At 61.3% G+C, this 22,398-nt stretch overlaps 1 protein-coding gene across 2 annotated transcripts in view; it reads right to left on the bottom strand.

Annotated features, from left to right (window-relative positions):
• Positions 1 to 22,398, bottom strand: part of Hspg2 (heparan sulfate proteoglycan 2) — a 90,119-nt gene that overhangs the window by 58,739 nt on the left and 8,982 nt on the right. For both annotated transcript variants that reach the window (XM_078025538.1, XM_078025537.1), the window contains exons 2-3: positions 1,554 to 1,689; positions 972 to 1,016 (exon numbers count right to left, since the gene is read on the bottom strand). In XM_078025538.1, coding sequence (XP_077881664.1) covers positions 972 to 1,016; positions 1,554 to 1,689 — 181 coding nt within the window. The remainder of the gene's footprint in view (positions 1 to 971; positions 1,017 to 1,553; positions 1,690 to 22,398) is intronic.

The following is a 22,398-nucleotide window of genomic DNA, read 5'->3' on the forward strand; positions in this document are numbered from 1 at the left end:
GGCCCAGCAGAGCTCCCCGGGCACCCTGGGTCCCCTAGTGAGCCCGGGGTCGGCCTGTCCTGAGGTGGACACAGGCCTCCCGTCAGCTGGGAAAGGAGAACAGGAGAGCAAGGGAGGGGCCGGAGGGAGGACGGGGAGGGGCCCAGGGCTGACGGAGACGAGACCCCTTATCAGACTCCACGACCATCATGCCAGCACAGAGAGCGGGAGGTGAGACGGAGCGACCCAGGGACAGAGACAGAGGAAGCAGGGGTGGAGAGCAAAGGCAGAGAGAGGGGAGCCGGAAATGCAGAGTGGCAGAAGCCGGGCAGGCAAACACTGCAGCGCAGAAAAGAGCCCAAGGCAGGAGGCGAGCAGGGAGACAGGTGTTTCTGAATAGCAGGGAGCACCAGATGGGGCCTCAGCTGGCCGGCTGGCTTGGCAGAGGCCGGGGCCTCAGTACCCACCACCCTGGGATGTGGCATGTCCCTGGGGCTCGCCTGACACTCCCAGGCCACACCTGGCCCCCAGGTCCTGTCATCCCATAGGGGCCTACACTCGAGGCGGAGGCAAGTCCAGGTGAGGGAGGTCACAGTCAGCACCAGGCCAAGCTGGGCCCAACCCTCCCCCTGCACTGGCCCTCCGGGTCGACCCTGCCTACCAGCTGGGCAAGTGCCCCCACTCCTGGGGAGGCCCAGGCTGCTTCAGAGGCCCGTGGCTGGTTGGTTCTCAGTCCCCATCAAAACTAGGATTGGGTACCCACTGCCGAGTGGCTCTTTCCTGTGACTGTCACACAGCCTGCTAACCCCAACCTCACAGGGACTGGCCAACCAGTGCCCGGACTGTCTACAGGTCAGAGTGCACCTGCCTCTCCTTCCCCAGGGCAGGCCCAGGGAGACCTCCAGGCCATCAGCCCAGAAGGGGGGTCCTCTGCTTAGGAGGCCTGCTCTGGAGCTCCGGAGGGGACAGATTGGGGACCTACAGCCACTTACCCATCTGAAAGTCCCCACTGCCCAGATCCCCACTGCCCAGGTCATCTGCAAACAAAAGAGAGACACACTCAGCAACGTTCACACGTTCCCAGAGCACCTCCCAGCTGTCGGGTATGGCTGTGGGCCCTGGCGCGTGCAGGGAAGGGTCACGGCCGCCCTCCTCCACGTGCCCAAGGGAGCTGGCCTGTGAAGTCAGCTTAGGGGACTCCACCAGAGAGGGTGTGGATGGAGTCCCAAACTCCAGGGACTCCATGACTTGTCTGATGGCTGGGGCAGACTGGCCTCCAAGGAGGACGAGGAGGACACAGGGCAGAGGCTGGGTGATCACCCCGCACTGCGCACTGCCAGTACTTTCCCCAGCGGTCCCAGTGCTCCCAGGCCACAAAGAGGAGTGGTGACCAGCCCAGGTCACAGAGATTGTAAGTGGAGGCTGCTGAGGGCCTCAGGGCCAGGACTCGGGACGCACGTGGCCCACTTCCCGAGGCCCTGCCTGGGGTGGGTTCACGTGGACTCCTGAAGGGCCAGTGGGAAGAACCTCGACCCCACCCCGCAGCCCACTCTCCCAGCTGGGGCCCCTGGCACCTCCAGACGCATCGTCAGCCAGCAGGTCCTCATCGTCAGAAAGGTATGCGTAGCTCCAGCCAGCCCGGCCCACGGTGACAGTCTCCGTGTCCTCAGGCAGAGACAAGCCATCATATGCCCTGAGCCCGCGGGTCACCTGTGACAGATGACAGAGTCAATTGAGTCATATTTCCTGGCTACTGCCAAGCCCTGGGGCCTTCCCCTCACCTCAGGGAGGACCCAGAGTCTACCCCACAGCTGTCCAGCGGTAACATTAGACGCAGCTTGGCTAGGAGAGCCAGGCTGGGCTGACCACTGGTTTTGTTGTTTTGGTACTGGGGATTGAACTCAGGGGCACTTGATCATGGAGCCACGCCCCCAGCCCTATTTTGCCTTTTATTTAGAGACAGGGTCTCACTGAGTTGCTTAGCATCTCGCTTTTGCTGAGGCTGCCTTTGAACTCGCGATCCTCCTGCCTCAGCCTCCCAAGCCTCTGGGATTGCAGGCGTGCGCCACAGCGCCCGGCTGAAACGCTGTTTTTGACTCAGCTTCCCCAGATATTGGCCTCTGGAGGCCTCAGTGCCCAACCCTGCAAATTCTGAAAGAATTTTCAAACAAAGAAGCCAATAAAATGAAGATCACTTAGTAAACGATGTCTCCTTTTTCTTTGGAGAAGGCAAGGGACAACCGGGATGTGAGTGAATGGACGGGTGGGGGTGGGGGATACCAGCAGTTAAAGGGTGACTTGGACCAGCAAGGACAGGGGACATGGGCAAGTGGAAGGGTAGCCAGATCAGCACAGAGGGGAGAGGCGGATCCAGGCTGCTCCCCCAACGGCAGCTCCCCACACCCACGCTGGCCACCCCCCTCTGTTTCAACTGGGTCCAGGGCCCCAGGCTGCAGGACGCTGGCCGTTGCCCTGAGCTCGGGCACTTTGCGCCACACTGATAGGCTCCTCCGTGCCCGGGGTGAGGCCCGGCTGTTGGGCTGAATGGGGGCAGCACAAGCGCGGTGTCAGCTCCGGGTGACCTGGGGCTAACGCTGAGCCCAGCACGAGCTCCCCTGAGGCTCCGGCTCTGCAGAGGGCGCGAGGCCCTGCACCCGGGCTCTCGGGTGTGGTGTGGGCAATGGACGCTGCTTTTCCCTTGGATGTCTCCACAGTTTTCCAGGGAACTCCCAGGAAGAAAAACCCAGGGGAGCCCAAGGTCACACGAGCCCACAAGCAATAACACACATCGTCACTCTGGCCCCTTAAGCCATGTCCAAACGTCCTGGTGCGAGGGCCCCTGGCATGGCGAAAGCCAAATCCACCGCTAAACAAGGGGGTGAAGCCCAAGGAGGAGAACAACTCAAGAGCCAGTGACACCCGGCTCCGTGCCCAGGGCCACATCGCCCCCACCCTGTTTAGCTGCGGGACCGTCCTTCCTCCTCTTGTTTATGGGGCCACTCTCCCTCCTGCTCCCATCAGCTTGGACAGCCCCCTTGAGGACCCAGCAACACTGAGGCACAGGTGACAGGCTCGGCCGCAGGGATGAGCTTCAGACTCTCACGCCACCAGTCCAAGTGCAGGAGACTCTGGGCGACTCAGGCAGCGACAGGAGGGGCAGCAGTTGCCTGGGCCCAGGGCTAGGCTGGGGGTGGCGGGGATGGCACACAAGGGAGGTTTTGGGGGCTCTTTAGAACCTCTGTGTCCACCTTATTCTCATTTTTGACCTGTACCAGTGAAGCAGGTGTAACTATGTGGCTCACTGCCGTCTCAACAAGGAGGAGGCTGAGAAAAAACCCCCCAGGGGCAGGGCCAGTCCCAGCTGGGCTCCCACTGCTACTGTGCGCATCCCACGGGGATGGACGCACCTGGAGGGCAGGGGCTGCGGTGGACGGTCTCCACCTTCTCGCACCGAGCTCCATCAAGACTTGAATGAAAAAAATAAAATAAAAAGACTTGAATGAAGCTGGGCGCGGTGGCACAAGCCTGCAATCCCAGGTACTCGGGAGGCCAAAGCAGGAGGATAGCAAGTCCCGGGCCAGCCTGGGCAACTCAGTGAGACCCTGTTTCTAAATAAAAACTAAAAAGGCTGGGGATGGAGCTCAGTGGGAGAGCACCCTGGCTCCAGGGCCCAGCACCTCAAAGAAGACAAGGAGACGTTAGCACCTACTAATTCCAGCTGCCTCCCCGAGACTTGCTTTGGAGGAGAGCCCACCCCCACGCAGTCCGAGCTCCCTGGGGGAAGGGCTGGGGGCCACTGGTCACATGGTGTTTAGAGGCCTTGGGTAAGACAGGCTCTGCCACACCTTACCATTTCACAGCCTGCGGCCCCTTCCCCATGGTCCATGGGCACCACCACCTCCTGCTCCTGCTCTTTCCACCGCAAGAGTGCCTGTCTCTGTTCCGAGTGGTGCCCCAAGCCCTCTGGGCCACGTCCATGGCTCTTTAGAATCTCCAGAGCTGGTGGCAACGACTGACTCCCGGGCCCCAGCTCAGGGCCCCTGCACTGGGTTCTCATCCCAAGTTGAATACACAGCTGTCAAGTCCAGGGGACTCTGACTGCCACGGGGTACGACAAGGCCTAGGCTCAGCTTCCTTCCCTGGCTAGGGGTTGAGGGCAAGGTTTCCACTGGCTGGAGAGTGGGCCCAAGCAGGCCCAGGTTGACTAGAGGGGCGTATGAGGCTAAGGCTAGTGCAGGAGCACTGCCTTTGGGCACAGGAGGTTTGAGCAGACAGGCTCGGGGTCCTCCCACCCGAAGATTCTTTGTGTTGCCCTTTCCCTTCCCATGCCACAAGGCTGCAGAAACCAAGCACAGGGCCTGGAGGTTCATGGCACCCCTAGACAATGCTCTCTGGAAAGGGAAACCTCGGTGGTGAGCAAGGTCCAGTGTTTTTTCCCAGGGAAAGAGCAGCTAGTGTGTGTGTGTGTGGGGGGGGGGTGCTTGAGACCAGACAGGAAATAGCAAAGTGAGATTCAACATGGAAAAAATGCCAGGAACACACATCTGCAGCGAGAGGGGAAAGAGGACTCGGAGCATGCCAGGGCCTGGACAGGAGTCTCCCTGAGGCCCAGGGGTCCCAGGTTGTGGACCCTTCTAGATGCCACCCTGACCTTGCTCCAGTCCCCTCCCCAGGTCAGAGGTCCCAGGTCAGCTCAGGGCCCCCATCAAGGGCCAAGTCAGCCTGAGCAGAGACTTCTCTGGTTAAAGGCTGAAGATCAAAAGGCCCCAGCAGCTGCTTTTCACATCTGGGAGGGGAGATGGGGCCAGACGGAAAGGAGCACAGAGCAGCTGAGACTGGGCCAGGGACGGGCCTCGGATCAGGACCTGGAAGTTGGGATCTGCTTGGGGAGTAATGAGAGCTGCATTCACTGGCGCCCTCCATACACTAGGTGTGTGACGCTGGGCCGCAGGAGGCGGCACGGAGACAGCCAGGTCACGGCTGGAGCCCACCTGTGCAGGAGCTGGGTGTGGACCCAGAGGTCTGGCTCCAGTAAACCTGGCGCTGGGCTCACTGGGAGCCCCTCTCCAGAGCCCCTCAGTTCATCGCTGCCGTTCCCAGAGCACCTCCTCAGCCTCGAAGTCATCTGAGATGACAAGAACCCCCTGAAGTGGCCCAGCAGCCACGAATGATCCCCATTCACGGAGGGAACTGAGGCCCGGGGAGAGGCACCTCGTGCAGATCACAGGGAGCCCAGCTCCCCACCCCCAAGCCCTCTGCTACCTGGAAAGGAGCGGGGCTGGGGGTGTCCCCAAGGCCTGAGGCCAAGGCACAACCAGGAAGCCAGATTTGGCCAGGACCTGCCCCAACCTGACCAACTCACAGGGAGGCCCCAGGGAGGCCCGAGCTGGCAGCAGCCTGGGCTGTGCGGCGCGTGCCTGGGTCCCCAGAAAGGCCATGAGTGGCTCCAAGGTCAGAGGCAGAAATAGAACCCAGGCTTCCTGCCCCCAGCCCCCTCGGGCCATGAGGGAGCCCAGCTTCCTCCCAGAGGAACCCAGTCGGCGGATGGCGGCTGAGGGAGACCTGGGCCAGAGGGGAAGGAACCAAGCTGAGGGGGGATTTTCCAGCCCCGCAGTTCCTGGGGGGAGGAGGCGGCTGACTCACAGGTCAAGGCGGGAAGTTTCTTCTTCCACCCTGGGAACAAGTGCTCGGGGCAGGGGTATGGGTAGGGTAGCCCCCAGGGGCAGGCACCCTCTGACCCAGGGTGCACGCGGGGGAGCTCCAGGTTCAAGTCCTGCCGAGGCTCAAGAGCACCAGGACAGAGGCTGGACCCTCTGCTGGGCAGGACAGCTCCTGGCACCGCAGTCAGGCCACACCCTCAGAGGCCCTGGGCAGCAGGCAGAGAAGGTGTGGGCAGGGAGGCCCAGGCAGAGAGAGGACACAGGGTTTGAGGCTCCCAAGAGTGTTCTGAAGTGTGGACTTTTCAAAGATAAGAGTTTTCGGGTTCTGCTAAAATCAAAGTTGGTGGCAGATGGCAGCACAGGGACAGGACAGCAAGAGGGCTTCCTCCAAGCCAGGTCCCTGCGGAACGTCTCGATGCACCCTCACTGCACCCCAGGGCAGGGCTGGTGCTATGGGGACACTGTCCCCTGTCTGCAAGGAGAGAAATCCAAAGAGCTCTGGGAACCAGAAGTGTTGGTTTTGGTTTTTGACTCGCAGGGCTGGGGATGGAGCCGGGGGCCTTGGGCAGCTGGGCACGGGCCACAGCCCCACTGCGGCCGTGGCAGGCAGCCGGCGCATGTCTCAGCACCTTTCTCCAAGAACCTTCTGGATTCCAGAACACTCCGGACCCCAGGTTTCGGGCAGGAGACTACATTGCTTACTTCCACTTTATGGATGAGGAAACAGGGGCTCAGGGAGGGCCGGCCACGAAACGGGACCATGTGTGTGAGGCCCGTAGCACCTCACATATAGTAAGTGCTCAGTTAGTGCTCAAACGAGCACCACGCAGGGTGCAGAGGGAGAGGAGGGGTGTGGGTGGATGAGGGGTGACGCGCGGGAGTGCAGGCTGTGGGCTCCGGCCTGGGTCGCGCCAGGTGCGAGGTGAAGTGGGGGCCTGGGCCACAGAGCTGGGTTCCAGGGCTGCAGTTGTCTGCCTGCTCTGAGGCTGGATCTGGGACACCCCAGGGGTGGGGGTTTGGGCTTCTCCAAAACATTCTTCACATGCCTCGGGCTCACAGCCTCCCTCCTCCTGCCTCCTGGCTCGGCCTCCGTCTGAGCCCCCCACCGCCCCCGCAGCTGGGCAGGAAGGTCTGAGCCCGCACAGTCCCCAGGGCGGCTGCAGCTGCCCAGGGCAAGGCTCCAGGCATCTGGGGCTGGAGTGAGCTCACCTCGTGGAAATCCAGAGGCAGTGTGGGGGTGGGGACAAACCCAAGGCCCCCAAATCTCTAGGGAGGGACACAGACGCAACCCCCCCCCACAGCAAGATGCAGGTTCCCAGGCAGCACAAGCGCTTCCCCCTCCTGCCCAACCCAGACACAAGGTCAAGGTGCTCTGCCCCACCCCCAGGCGGCAGGGTCCTGTCCATGGCAGGCGGCAGGCGGCAGGGCAGGAATCTGTCAGGGCAGCACTTTGCTGTGCGAACTGCCAGGGGCGGGGGAGCCCGACACAAAGGCCCCAAGGCCTTTAATCCCCAGGCAGTCTGAGGGGGCGCCTGGCCGGAAAGGAGGTGGCTGCGGCCTCCTCAGGCATGCCTGCGCACCCGTGCCTCTCGTGCCTCTCGGGGACAGCCAGCTTCTCACACTTGGGCCCCCACGGCAGCAGGACCTGTGCCAGCCAGTCAGCCAGGAAGAGCACTGATTCCCAGAGGGAGGGCATCACCCCAGGTGCCAGGCTAAGTCTTCAAAAGGCTGGTGTCACTCAAATCCACCATCCTCCTGAGCAGACAGCGGTGGCAGCCCTGTCTCACACGTAGGGAAGCTAGGCTCAGAGAGGGAATGTCACCAGCCCTTGGCCACACAGCGAAAGCAATGAGCACTGTGTCTGACTCAGGCTCACTCTGTTCTCTACCCCAGGCCCTTGCTTCTGCCCTCTGCTCTTACCGAGGCCGGGGACCTGGAAAGGCCAGCACTGAGGTGGCTGAGGAGGATCAGGGAGACCCAGGGAGCAGGAACAAGGGCTTCAAGTTTCTAGCTCTGCCCCGAACTCACCTGTGGCTCTGGACAGGCCCCTGGTTTCTCCCTTTTAGCAAAAATTACATCCAGCCCCTGGGGGGGTGGGGAGGGACCTCGCTGTGGGAGGCGTCCACAGCCCCCTCAGTGGAAGTGCCCAGAGACACCAGCAGGGTTGGTCTGCGGCCCTCGGCATCCCACCACAGAGGCACATAGTAGGCCCTCCGTATTTGTGACTCACTGTCAGATGGCTGAATGAACTTGTCCAACAACCCCGAGGCAGGAATTAGCCACTGGACAGAAGAAACCGAGTGCAGAAACAGGAAGCAGGACGGTCCCAGAGGCGGGGGGCCACTCCAGGGCCGGGTTCTCCATTGACAAAACCCGGTCTGAGCCAGGGATCACGTGGCACGCAGGGAGGAGGCTGGCACAGGGTCCTTGAAGTCCATCTGAGGTGCCCCCTGCCCTCAGGGCCTCCCTGCGGCCTTGAGCTCCCTGCCGGCCATGGCTCTTCCCAGAGACAAGCAGAACGAGGGCGACTTCTTAGAGAAGCATGGCCAGCGGACCCCGAAAGTGCCCGGCCTGTCCCCAGGTGGCCTTGAGGGCTCCTCAGCACAGGTGGAGCGGGCAGCCCAATTGGCCAGCTACTGTCCAAGCCTAGGCCCAGCAAGAACCCTGGGTCTCTGGGTCTCAGGGGAGTGGGGCAGTGAGACAGGGAGGGCCAGCCCCATGCTCATGGGATGCCCGGATTCCAGGCCACAGTGGCCACCTTCTAGCTGGGCAGCCTCAGCTTCCCCACCCATTAAGAAAGGCCGTCACTCAGACCCGCCCTTGATCACAAGGTTCCATTCAAGTCATTTTGACCTCGATTCACTGAGCACCTACTATGTGCTGGGTCCTGGGGATGAAATGATGAAGCGGACAGAGGAGGAGTTCTGTGTTCCTGCAGAGGAAGGGAGGGGGAGTCACATGCCACCAAACCACATGGTGACAACACCGTGAGGAGGGATCTGAAGAGGTAGGGGGGCTGGGAGAGGGCATGGATGCCTCCCACTTAGTGAGAGGCTGGAGGAGCCTCCCTCCGGGGGAAATGATGACCCTGAGGCCGAAAGACGGCTTCACTGGAGTGCGGTGCAGGGGGCAGTGGGGGGGGGTGCGGGGGCAGTCGGAGGGGGGTGCAGGGGGCAGTCGGGGGGTGCGGGGGCAGTCGGGGGGTGCAGGGGGCAGGCAGGCGGAGGGGGTGCGGGGGCAGTCGGAGGGGGGTGCAGGGGGCAGTCGGGGGGGGTGTGGGGACAGTCGGAGGGGGGTGTGAGGGCAGGCGGAGGGGGGTGCAGGGGGCAGTCGGGGGGTGCGGGGGCAGTCGGGGGGTGCAGGGGGCGGGCAGGCGGAGGGGGTGCGGGGGCAGTCGGAGGGGGGTGCAGGGGGCAGTCGGGGGGGGTGTGGGGACAGTCGGAGGGGGGTGTGAGGGCAGGCGGAGGGGGGTGCAGGGGCAGTCAGGGGGGTGCGGGGGCAGGCGGAGGGTGCAGGAGGCAGGCGGAGGGAGGTGCAGGGGCAGGCGGAGGGGTAAGCCAGGCCGAGGGGAGGGTACACACTGGGGCCTGTGGGAGGGAGGGAAGGAGCTTTCAGTGGGACGCGGTGAGGTGACAGGAATCAGGCAGGGGCCTGCGGGGCTTTTCCACCGAGGAGCACCGCACCCGGCTGTGCAGCTGACCCCGTGCCAGGTGTGGTGGCCAGCTCTCCCCAGCCCTGGGTCCCTGCACTCTCCTCGGCCCAGGACCCTCCAAGAACAGCCCCCCGACCCCCCGCAGCCGAATGAGCTGCCCAGCTTCCAGCGAAGGTGCAGAAAGCCACCAGGAGATGCCCTGCCTCCCCCCTGGGCCGGGGTGGCCGAGGCAGCAGGGGTAGGAGCTGCCCAGCGAGGAGGTCCCTGGGGTCAGAGTCAGCCGCCGGGCACGGCGGGTGCCAACAGTGCAGCGGCACTCACTTGTCACCTCCCTGCTGAGTCCTTTGGTTCTCGGGTCCTCTGGCTCCAGTGCCCTGCTGCCCTGGGCACCAGCACGTCTGTGGGCTTCAAGGCCACTCCAGCCTGGCTGGGCGTCCCCAACACATGGCCCTCATGAATGAAGCCTCCGTGGGGGGCTGGGGTTTGATTTATGAATCAAAAAATGATCCACAAACTTTTGTTGAAATGAGACCCCATGAAAAGAAGGCCACTTCCTGAACCTGCAGCTTGGGCCTTGCTGATGCACTCGCTCTCCAATGAGTGAGAAGAAAAGTCCTCATTAGGACCAGGCGGGCTCTACATGATCCCCCACAACACACACACACACACACACACACACACACACACACACACACACACACACCAACCTCTCTTGCTCATTCTCCCTGCTCCTTCCTTCCCTTCTGGCCACATTTGTCTCAACAGTGCTCAAGCCCAGCAGAGTCCTTCCCACCTCAGGGCCTTTGCACTTCCTGTGCCCTGCCTGGGACACTGCCTCCAGGTATTCCATCAGTCGCTCCTTCTCTTCCTCCAATTTCTGCTCAGATGTCACCTTTCAGAGACCACATGGAGGACTGGAGCCTCCTGTGGTTCTCTCCCCTCCCCCCACAGCCTGCTCTGCTTTTCCCTGCCCTCCCACGTGGAAGGTTTTTCTGTGTTCATGTGTTTCCCTGGTCTCCCCCAGGAGGAAGGGAGTGGCGGTAAGGCGGGGGCTGTGCCCACTCTGCTTACTGCTATTTCCCCATCCACATAGAGATGCTCAGCAATATTTACTAATTAATGAATGAACGGGGTTCATAAATGAGCCTCTGTGTGGCTGACTTGTCAGTAGTCACAGAGTAGCAAGCCCCAGTCCTCAACCTGGAAGGACTCTGGACTCCCAGGTGCCTCCTCCTGCCATCTCTGTGGCCACGGATGCCTGGGTCTTCCTGTTGGGAGTCCATCCTGGGAGGACAGGAGGCCATGTGGTCACTGAAGGGCATCCCGGGGAGTGGGTGGGGGCCTCAGAGGCGAGCAGGGCTGAGCTCCAGATCCAGGGCCCTGCGTGAGATCGCCAGGCAGCAGGCCCTGGTGCCCAGCTCTGCGCTTGCTCCCGTGGGCTCCAGCCACAGGAAAAAACAGGTTGCCACAGCTGTGGCCAGGAGACCGGCTGCCCTGCCCCAGCAGGGGGCTTCCCTCCTCTGCTTCCCGGAGGAGGAGGTGGGGCGGGCACGCAGGGGCGATATGGGACATGAGGGACTGGGCTCCCAGCTCAGCCACCCTCTGGGGCTAGTCCCTTCCCTTCCCGGAGCCTCAGACTCCGTCCCTGGCAGGTGACATAGCAGACCCAGATCCCAAGTGTCCAACCTGTCCCAGCAGCCTTGTGGTCCCTCTGGAGACGAGGTGAGGGGAACGAGGGGACCCAGGTAGGGTTGGAGTCCCCTCCCCCAAATGCTCGTTTCCATCAAAACCCTCCCACCTTTGCCATTTTGCTCCGCCTGGCTCAGCCCTGGTGAGCTGTGAGGCCGGGAGCAAGCATCCCACCTCCGGGCCTCTGTTTCCTCCCCTGTGAAACGGGCACCACCACTCAGAACAGAGGACCCTCCACACCTGTGGCTTCCACCAACCAGACTGAAAACAACCCGGAAGAAACCGCCCTGCGCTGGGCAGGCCCACCTCTCTCCTCCATGTCCCTCCCTGATCACACACGGCCGAGTCCCGTCCACAGGGCGCTCCCGCTGGCTGGGGTGTCGAAGCGCCTAGAGATGATTTAACGATTACAGGAGGTGCACGTAGGAGAGATGCCACTTCTCATAAAGGGACTCGCGTGTCCTCAGGGCTTGGGGGTTCCCAGGATCGAGGCCCCACTGACCCCGAGGGACAACTGTCCACATTCTCCCCTCCCAGGGTTGTTGTGAGGAGGGAACTGAAATGTGAACCGATACCCACAGCACAGGTGCATGGCTCTGTGTTTCTTTAGGTGGTGCAGGGGATGGGGCCTGGGGGTGCTAGGCAAGCGCCCTGCCACCGAGTCACCCAGCCCCGTGCTCATCACTGCCCTCTTCTTTGGAATAAAGCTTTCCTCTTCGTAAATCGGAACGCTCTGGAGCTTAAAAAGTCCCTCTGGCTTTGGCATTTCACCGTCCCAAACCCTGAAACGTTAAGATTCTAAAATTCTAGGCTGGGCGGCCGGGGCTGTGGCTCAGCGGCAGAGCACTTGCCTAGCATGCCCGAGGCACTGGGTTCCATGCCTGGCACCACATGAAAACAAACTAATGTATCCACCTAAAACTAAAGATACATAAATAAATAAATATAAAAAAAATCTAGGCTGTGACTCCCACCAGTCAAAGGAGCCTGGCTGAGGCTGGGATGTGGCCGGGTGACAGAGTGCGCTTGCCTAGAGTGCACGAGGCCCTGAACTTGATCCCCAGCACTGCAAAGGGGAGGGGGGAGAGAGGCTGGGAGGCTGAGAGGCTGGGAGGCTGGGAGGCTGGGAGGCTGGCTAAAGGAGGGAATGACAAAGTCAGAATAACACAGAGCCAGGAGCCAGGCTTCAGGACAGAGCCAGCCAGGGTTCTTATCATCACCATCATTATCAGCGTCACCTCCTCCCTCCTTGCTCCAGACATCAGGCAGGTTACAAGAGGCAGGCCAGGGAGCGGGAGAACGTGAGCTAAGCACACGCGGACGGACGTGCTCGGGTAGACACCGCCTCCCTGCAGCGGTGAGCTGACTGCACAGGGAGCACGTGCGAGGCCTGGGGACCTGGGAAAGGCACAGCTCTGCAGGCGCGGAGCTTTCCAGTGGCCCGTGGGAAGAAGGCAACCGAACCTGTTCTCAGCTGCTTGTGGCCTTGCTGAGAAGCTGCACAGCTGCTCCTGATGGGGGAGCAGGGCACGCCCAGGTGGCTCTGGCCCTCCTCTGCCTTGCGAGGGAGGCCTGGCCAGGGGCAGAGACGGCGGTGATCAACATGGGATCCAATCCTGGAGGCTGGAACCCTCCGGGGAGAGCCTCCCGGCCACACCCCAGCATCCTGGGTCTGGGCGGGATTACCCACAAATGCAGCCAGTGCCCAAAATAGCCAGGGCAGGGGACGGTGCCAGGAGGCCCCAGGCAGGACCTGGCCAGGCCTGTCCACAGGAGGGCCCACTGGGCCAACGCACGCACACTCGGGGCACAAAGGGGCGCCACCACCGGGCACACAGCCCTCCAGGGGAGTCCCCCACCCACCCGCTCCCCGCAGCGCACGTTGCTCACGCAGGGCAGAGCCAGGCTGCCGCCCGCAGGCCCCACCAGGCGGCCTCCTCAGGAGCCAGAAAGAAAGGCCTTCCCAGAAGGCCACCCATGCCATATAGGGAAGAGCCCAGACCCGGCTCCCTCCTCAGGCCCCGTGTGGCCGGCCAAGACAATAGAGGCTATTCTGGGCTGGTGGGGTATTTAAAGCTCCGACTGGCCTGGTCCCTGGGGAAAGAGAGGCCTTGCCCTCTGCAAGACCTTCCTGAAATTGTTGCTCCCCAGACTCGGGCGGCTGCGCCCCTGGCTGTTCCCAGCCTCTCCTGGCAGCCCTCCCCCAAGAAGCCCAGGGCTGCCTCCTCCTCCAGGAAGCCCACAGGCCACCTCCAGGTCCAGCAGCACCCTGCAGACCCTCCGGACGGAGAGTGGGCACCAGGGTCCCCTGGCTCCAGCGTTCTCGGCCGCAGTGCGTGTGTCAGGACCCCAGGGTGTGTGAAGCGCTTCCCAGGCTTCCGTGGTGGGAGAGGAGGTGGCCCCAGCCATCGCCTGCGACGCTGGTGAGCGGGGACCCGCGTTTTGTCTCACCGCTGCTCTTTTTCCAGCACCTGGCACACAGTAGGTGCCAAATAAATATTTACTGGTTGATCTAAGTATTTGTGGAATGTGTCCCGAACCCCCATGGAACCCCCATGGAACCGGCCCGGGCTCGGGCACACGGCGGGTCCCCTCTCCCTCTGACGATGGAGAGTTGATCCTTCACTTCATGGGCCCAACATCCCCAAGAGGCAGGAAGTCCCATTCCCCACGATTTGGAGCTTGCCCGAGGTCCTAAACTACTCAATGGTCAAGCTAGGAATCAGACTCAGGGACCCAGAAGCTTCTCTCGTCCTGTATGAAACCTTGAAAAAGACCAGGGACAACTCTGGGCTGGGAGCCAGGAGCCTGAGTTTAGCTGTGTGACTCTAAGCAAGTCCCTTGGCCTCTCTGAATCTGTTTTCTCTCCTATAAAAACACAGCGTTCAGTCCTGGTCCTTCAGATCTTTCATAGGATCAAAGGAGCCAAAGGATGTGACCACGTCCTCCCTATAAGCGCCAACTCCTCCCCAGAGGCAGAGGCTGGGAACGATGGTGGGAAGAGGCGCAGGGAGGAGGAGGGGACCCAGAGCCACTCTGGAACAAAGCTCCGCAGCTGCCGACAAAGCCGGTGACAGTTCTGGGCCTGGCCCAAGGAGGGGGAGAAGGGGTGGCTGGAAGTCACCTCTGGCCCTCCTCAGGCACCCTGCCCTGCTGACAGCTGCTGGGACCTCAGGCCAAGGGCCCCCGCAGGCAGGGGCAGGGGCTGGATGGGTCATCTCAGTCCCCCGGCTGCAGCCGCCACTCAAGCCCAGGAAGCAGCCTGGGCCCCGCCACAGCCCTTCACCCAGTTCCCTGGGAGCCTGGGCGGGGTGGAGGCTGGAGCAAAGGTCTGTGGACCAAACGTGCCCGACTCAAGCTGGACCTCGGGATCGCAGCAGGAGGGGGACGGCAGGCCTGAGGTCCCAGGGGACCCCTGTGGCTGACTCGGGGGCCTTGCTGGAGGCTGTGAACTTGGCCTGCCCGGCCACTCTCGGGTCCCAGCTGCTTCGGCCCACAGGCTCGCTCTCCCCTGAACTCTTGCACACCCGTAATTACGGCTGACCATATTTTCCAAAGCAAAACTCAAGAAATCTGTTGAGCCAGAGGTTTCTGGGCTACTTCCTGTGTCAGAGGCAGCCTGGGAGATGTAGTTTGGATGTAGAGGTTTTCAAATTTCTGGGGCATGTTAATTCTTTCTGGGGGAACACTACTATTTGTTGTATTTTACTAGTAAATCAACGTCATTGTAGGAAATGCGTGCCATTCCACACTGCGTGGACCTGGGCAACTTCTAGCTGTGTGAACCTGGGCAAATCACTTGACCTCTCTGAGCCTCTCTTTCCCTCAACCGTAAAATGGGAATAAAAACGACAGAAGACTGACAGAAAACAGAGGCTTGGTGTCCCGTACTTAGTAGGGATGAGCGTCACCTCTTCCCCTCTTTCCCATCCCCAGCTCATCACCAGGACGGTGAGCTCACTAGCACCCCCCAGAGAAAACAGTTCCTGCTCTGCCCCCTCCCTGGCTTGATAAGGCACAAGACTCACACCCATGGAAGGTTCCGTCACGTTCCTACATCCTGAGCTCCCAGCTGGAAGGGACAACCTGCACCAGTACCCTCACTCATCAGAAGGGGAAACGGAGGCCCAGAGAGGGGAAGTAAGGACTCTGGGGGAGACCAGCCGGAGGTGGAGGGCAGAGGTTCCAATCCCGTCTCTGGGGCTGGGGATGTGGCTCCGTGGTGAAGCACTCGGCTGGTCTGCAGGAGGCCCCAGGCTCCAAGAAACCAACCAACAACCACACCAGCCTCTGACACCCCCATCTGCTGGGCCACGGTGACAGGGATGAGCGGCATCCTGTAAGCTTAGGACCCAGCAAGGACATGGCAGCCGCCCCAAGAGGACAGGAAGAAGAGCCCTGGGCCACTCAATGGAGGAGGCAGGCCCAGCCTCCTGACAGGGCCTTTCACCTCCAGGGTCACCTCCTTCCCCAGGCCAGGGCAGGGCACCACAGACGAGGGTTCTGGGAGGGCGACAGGACTCTGGGTCTTTGTGGGGGATACTGGGGGCCTGAGACCCCATCTCAAGCTCTGGGTGGACGGTGGCCCCTCCAGCCTGTCCTCCAACTCTAGACAGGCAGGTGGCCTAGGAGTGGGCGGCAAGGGCTGGCAAGTGGCGGGTGCCTGCTCTTGGCAGGGAGAATGCCCCGTCCCGGGACTCGGGTTACCGGAAACGGTAAATCTCCCTGCTGCCTGTCACCTCGGACCAGGAATGTCTGCTGCCCAGGGGAACATCCTGTTCACCTGCCCGACAGCTGGGAACAGCCAGGGACCTGGGACAGCCCTCTGCTCCCTGCCCTGCCCCTGGGGGCTGCTGGGGGCCCTGGGTCACCCAGGTAGGGGGCACCTGTGATTCCGGGGCAGGAAGCGCTGCAGTAAGGGACAACCACAGAAGGGGAGAAGGCTGGGGGAGGGGCAGAGAGATGGGGGACCACCTTGAAACCTGACCCCCTGGGCCCTGTCACCTGTACACCACATGAAGGCTCTGACCTCGTGAACCCCACGCTGGAGGAGGCATAGAGTGAGCTCAGGAGCAGGACTGGCCGGGGGGCAGCCTGGCCCCGCCATGGCCAAGGTGCGCAGCGCTGGGCAACCCTCCAGCCCTCATCTCTGACCCAGGTGACAACAGGCCCTGCTGGGGACCCTGCGTCACTAAGCACGGCCTGGCAAGCTCCAGCAAGGGGAAGGGGAGAGAGCCAGGGGTCCCCACGGGCCACACAACGCTCTCCCCCTCGTGCGGCCGCCATTCACGTCGGAGCCAGGTGGACCCTAAGTCACGTGTCACCGGAGAGAGTGGGAAAAGCAAAAACCAGCAGGTGAGGGGACGGGAGCGGTGGGCAGGGGCGCTGCCTGGGAGGGCAAAGGACGGCGACGCTTAGAGGCACAAGAATGGAGGCAGGTCAGGCGAGGGCGGAGGCCACTCAGCACTCAGGCCAGCAGCTGCGAGGGGTCCTCAGTGCTGGGGAACCAGGCAGGAGCCGCTACCCAAGCATCGCGACCGCCCTGGGGCCGGGCAACTGGACCACAGTCCCTGGTGAGACAAACTTGCCCAAGGCCACAACAGGGAGGCCAGGACCCAGTGCTCCCCCTGACTGAGTGTCCAGGGACACTGTCCTCAGAGCTCCCTCAGGGAGGGCCGAAGGGGAGAGAAGCCCAGCAGGGTTCAAGTGCAGATTCTCCTTCCTCCCAAACTGGCCACGAGACCATCCTCGCTGGGCCTCCAGGTCCTCCCTTCATGGACCACAGGCCCATCCCATCCGCCTGTCAAGGAGGAGGCCGAAGGAAGGGGACAGAAGGCCTGGGTGCCGCATGGCCTGGGGCCTCTGGGCAGCTGAGACCAGCAGCTCCTCCTGCCTGGCCTCCAGGAGACCGCATCCTGCCTGTGTCCTCTGGGCCTTGCCCCACTCAGCACCCACGGCTCAGCCAGAGCCAGGGCACCCGGGTCACACTTGAAGATGTGCCCTTCAGCCCCGGGACTGGGCCCAGGCAGACCCCTGCGCTCCTGAGCAGGCAGAGGCCCACGAGCAGGCGCTGTTACCAGGGTGCCAGAGCGGGCCAGCCCTCGTGGGCAGCCGGCCAGACCCTGAGGCCCAGCCAAGTGCAAACAGCACGCTTGGCGCCCAGATACAGGCGCGTTGGAGCGGGCAGGCTGCCCGCTGCCCCGTCACAACAAACCATCATCTCTGCCCTGCCCAGGGGCCCAGGCGGAGGGCTGGAGCCGGGGGCTGGGGATGCCAGGGAGGCCTCTCTCCCTCCCGACGAGGAATGGGCCGTGGGACTGTCAGAGGCTGGACAGGGACCGTGCAGGCACCAGCAGCGGAGCGGGGACGCACATGGACCAGGCTGAGGGAAGTGGGAGGGAAAATAAGGGGGACTGGCGGGAGCCAGGTATGGGTATCTTAACATCTGTGGTGACATCAGGCAGGGGGAGACTGAGAGAAGAGCCAGGTGCTGCGTAGGAAGCAGGGTGGCCACCGTGGGGGGTCCCAGAGACTGGACAGCGTCCAGTAAGAAGCCCCAGCAGGTCCCATGGGGGCACACTGCACTTGACACACCGCAGTGCACTTGACACACGGAACCCTGGGCCGAGACAGAAACGTCCGCCCTGCGATAAGGAAGCCACTGGCCACAGGTGACACTCGGGACTCACAAAGCGAGGAGGAGTGAATTTCTAAAATGTTTTATGTGATCTTATTTCATTGTGTTTCACGTTTAAACAGTCACATGGGACTAGCGGCGGGTCCTGGACCATGTTGGTTACGCCATCACGGACCCCCAGGCTCAGCCTGCAGGTGCCACTGCCTCAGGCTACAGAGGAGGGGACAGGCCCGCCTGAGGCCACATGACTGCCCAGCCAAAGAGGACACTGGCACCAGGCCTGGCCCCTGCACTGCGCTCCCCACCCGGGTCATTGTCAATGCTGTTAAAGACTCGGAAGCCTTTCGTGTGTGGTGATAAGGCCACCCGTCAATCAAGACCTCAAGCCTCTCTGCTTTTGGCCGAAGTCTGTCAGCTGCCTCGGTTATCACGCCGGCCAGAAGGTGACGGGCCATTTATAAAGGCCTTTGATTTTTTTTTTTTTTTTTTTTGGTCATGAACGGGCAGAACGATGACGGAATAATCCCAGTTGGTTGGGAAGCCAAGTCGTTGCCAACACCCAGCATCTTCAATGGCAAGGACGCTGGGCTGGGCCCTCCCCACCTTGTCACCCCCACACCACTCGGGCCTAAGAACTGGACAACACCTGCACAGGGGACACAGGGTCACCGGCAGCCTCTGGGCCTTCATGGATGCTGTTCCTGCCTCTGGATGCTGTTCCTCCACTCCTGCTGGGTCTACTCCCCACCCCCAAGGCCACCTCCCTGAGACCTCCCACCAAGACACCTTCTTCCACAGCTTCACTCCCACTTTAAAGCACTAGAGATTCAGTCCCAATTATAGTCATTTGGGTTGATGTCTCTCCTCTCCCACAGGAACCATCGGGGACAGTCCCCAGGTGGTTTTTATTTACCTTATTAATGTACACATCTAACCTTCAGATACTGCCCAAGGCCCAGCAGCCTGTGGATCATAAACAAGGATTTACTAAATCAAACTGAATTATAATCCTGGCTTACAAGTTTGGGGACTCAATTTCTTATGGCTCCGCTCCAAGCCCCCAGGATCCCAGTAGGCAAGTCCTTCCCTGCTGTGGACCTGGAATTGCACCTCCGTAGAAGGGGGCCAATAATAGCCCTTGCCCTCTTGGGACATCATTGGTACTTACTATATTTATTTAACACCTGTCAGATCTAAAACACCTTCCTAACAGCCCCAGGAGACAGGCTGCACCATTATAGCAACTTTCCCCGTTTGCAGAGGATGTTACAATTAAGTGGATCAAAGAGAGAACGTAAGTCAAGAGTTTAGCGCTGTGTGTGTGGATCACTTGAGGTACTAAGTAAACTGCGGTCGGTTCTGTTTTTTCCTGTGTAATCAAAGGTCTGCAGAACTGGGGCAAAGTTAGGAGCTTCCCCAGAGCCGGACACAGAGTAACTATTTCTCATCCACTCAGTTCCAGTCCCCCAGCCATGGAAGGGGACAGGCCAGGGCAGCTGCTCCTCTCCCCCACTGGGACCTGTGGGGCAGGGCGGTGTCTACACCGCAGGGCGATGTCTACACCACCGCAGGGCGATGTCTACACCACCGCAGGGCGATGTCTACACCGCAGGCCACGCCAGCCGAGGGCCCCTCTCCTCGCCATCACCTGGAGGGAAGACCATCCGGCTCTGCTGGGCGCGGGAATGGAGGGCCTGAAGAAGCCGCTAGGGCAGCTGTTACCTGCCAGGGCCTGCAACACCCCGTCCCACCAGCCCCGGCCCAGGTGGGAAGGAGGCGGAGGCATGTGAGCACCTGTGTTTCCGACACCCCTCCCAGGGTCAGGCGAGGATGACAGTAATCCTGGTCCCAGCGGTGGTTTTCAGGATGAACTCTGACTGCGGAGGCCTTCCCTCTCCCCACTCCAACTGGACCCAAGAGATTTGGCTTCTGTGGGTCTGGGTGGGGCCTGGGGCTGCATTTCTGAGCTCCCAGGTGAGCTTCAAGCCGCTGTGACAGGGCCTCTCTCCTGAGTAAAAGTAAAAGCTGAGTGCGCTTTCACTGGAAGGAAGCCTCCAAGGGGACTGGAACCGTGCTCACTGCTGTAGACAGGGAGGTCCAGTGGCCTGCCCGAGCGCAGAAGGCTAGAAAGAGGCAGAAGCAGCAGGACTCAAGGCCAAGGCTGCCCATCCGCGCTTCCCATGCATCACGCCACCCCAAGCCCCACCCACCTGGAGCAGCAGCCACCATGGAGCTGGGGACACAGTCCCAGCCCTGCCCTCCACCAGGCCCCTCGCCAAGACAGCCAAAAAGAGGTCTGGGGGGCTGAGGCTGGGGCTCAGGGGCAGAGCACTCGCCTTGCATGCGTGAGGCCCTGGGTTCGATCCTCAGCACCACATAAAAATCAATAAATGAAATAAAGGTATTGTGTCCACCTACAACCAAAAGAATAAAAATAAAAAAGAGGTTTGGGGCCACCACGCCCGCTCCCCAGCACCGGCTTCCAGCGCCTTCTCTCCATCACCTTATAAAGTGGCCCCGAGCGGCTCTTCTCCAAGCTGCAGTTTCATTTCATGGGGCCTGAAGTGCCCGCCTCTCCCGCAGCCTCCCAGCGGCTTCACACATTCCTTGTGGAGCAACATTACCTAATTTAACCATCGCCCTGCTCTCCAGGGCTCTCAAAATAGCAGTTGCCAGTGGGGGAAATGCCCTAATGCTATCAAAATAAATAGTCCTCCTCCTCCTCCTCGCCGCTCTGGGCCTGCACCAGCCTCAGGACCCAGCCCAGGAGGAACCTAGGCCCAAAGGACAGAGGTGGGCCAGCTGCAAGAACCCTGGGACTCGCTCTCCACACACATCCCTGGGCTCTGCCCCCAAATCCCCCTGGGCCATTGTTACCCAAGACTGGATTCAACTTTCACTTTCTCCTAATAGCTAAAACTGTAACAGTAATATGATAATAATCGCCGCCATTCTCTGGGTATTAATTATGGGCTAAACACTTCCTACACCTCGGCTAGCTGGAGCCGCCAGGTGGAGATTAGCTTCCAGGCTTGCTGATAAGGAAGCAGGTGCTCAAAAAGGCAGAGTGACTTGCCCAAGGTCACACAGCCCAGAACAGGCAGAATTGGGGTGGAAAGCCAAGCCCTGCAGCCCCAAAGCCCTGACCACGACATGCCTTCCACGGGGCTCATCCAAGGAGTGAGGCTGGAGAGGAGAGCGGGGCACTTGGTGCTGCCAGGGGCCTGCTGCCTGGTGTGTGGGTCTAGAGTCTGTTCACAGGCTGACGTCGAACCACAGGGGCCTGGTGGATCCCAGTTCTTATCTCACTTCGACCCAGTGGGCCCAACCATCAGCTCCCAGGGCCCCAGAGCACAAGCTGCCTGTCACCCTGGGATCCAAGCCCTGCTGCCCCAGCCCATGTGCGCAGAGCAGGCTGCCACATTAAAGCAGGAAACACCCAGGCTGCTGACATACCTGGGGTGCAACCAGTGGTTAAGGAGCTGGGAGGGCAGGCTCTCCCACTGCCCAGGGTAATCATTAGCCAGGGCGGAGCCACGGTGGAGAGCAGGGCCCAGCAGGGCCCAGGCAGCAGCACCCCCTGGGCCAGCTCCTCCCCACCCAATGCATCCTGGGGCCATTGGGCAGCCACACAGCTGGGCTGGTGAGCTAGAGGGGAAGGCTGTGCCACTAGGGCAGCTGGCCCAGCAGGGTCCTAGAGGGCATTACAAAGTGTGTGGCCGTCCCTCACATGCTTCCTGCCTTGCTCCTACTGCTGTTATGAAGGTCTCATGGTGAAAGGCTGCATGGCTGCACGGACCAGGGCTTGAGGCCTTCCCAAAGCAGGGGGGAGGCACACAAAACTGAGGCCCCTGAGCTGCCTAGGGACAGAAGAAAGAAAGGGAAAAATCACAAAGTAAGAGGCTGTATGAAGCCCTCCAGTTCCCTAGCCAGAGTCCTGGTCTTCCTAAAACCCCAAAGTGTCCTGGGCTCAGAAACTCTAGTGGAGAGAGAACTGGGGAGGGCCCGGGAGAGGGGTGTGTTAGAAGGGGTGTCTCCCATAATCTTGGGTGTCATCAAAAGGTGGCTCCTGGGGCTCCTAGCAAGAAGTGGGCCTTCTGGGAGACTGCAGGGGGAGAGGGTAGGAGGGGCCGGTGGAAGGCCAGGGAGCCCCTGGGAGAGGGGCAGGAGGAAGGAGCCCTTCCCACCCCCGGGTTCCCCAGCCAGAGAATTCCCCTCAGCTGCTCAGGTGAAACCCAGGTGAGGCCCAGGCAGGCTGAGAGCTTTGATCTTATCACACATTCCTGCCCCAGCAGCTGTGCCGTCCCCTCTCCCCCACCCCCACCAGCCAGGTGGGAACCAGGCCCACTTAACCCTTTCCTCCCTGTCCCCAAGTCAAATCCAGGCTGCAGGCAAATCTGCCCTCAGAGCTCCCCCTGAGTCCAGGAGCTCTCCTGAGACTGCCCTCCCTCCTGCTCCCACCCCGTGGGTCTTCTCTGCCCCTTCTTCCCACCAGCTCACTGGACCGTTCAGGACCTACAATAATAAATTGGAGCTGAGACGTCACAGGGAATTCCTGGGGTGGCCCTGGATCACCTGTCTGAGGACCCTGTGGCTCCTGGTGTAGAGGTCACTGGCTAAAAGGACACTGGTGATGCCCCTGAATGTTCGATCCTCTGGTACCCAAGGGGCCCAGAGGAGGACCCCAGGTGGGCAGATCACTGTAGGACACACGCACGAGTCAGACAGGCTTCAAAGAGGTCTAGGGCACAGGGAACGGCCCCCTCATCTGTTTCAGGTCT

The sequence above is a fragment of the Ictidomys tridecemlineatus genome, chromosome 11 (genome assembly GCF_052094955.1).
Source record: "Ictidomys tridecemlineatus isolate mIctTri1 chromosome 11, mIctTri1.hap1, whole genome shotgun sequence".
Taxonomy (NCBI): Eukaryota; Metazoa; Chordata; class Mammalia; order Rodentia; family Sciuridae; genus Ictidomys; species Ictidomys tridecemlineatus.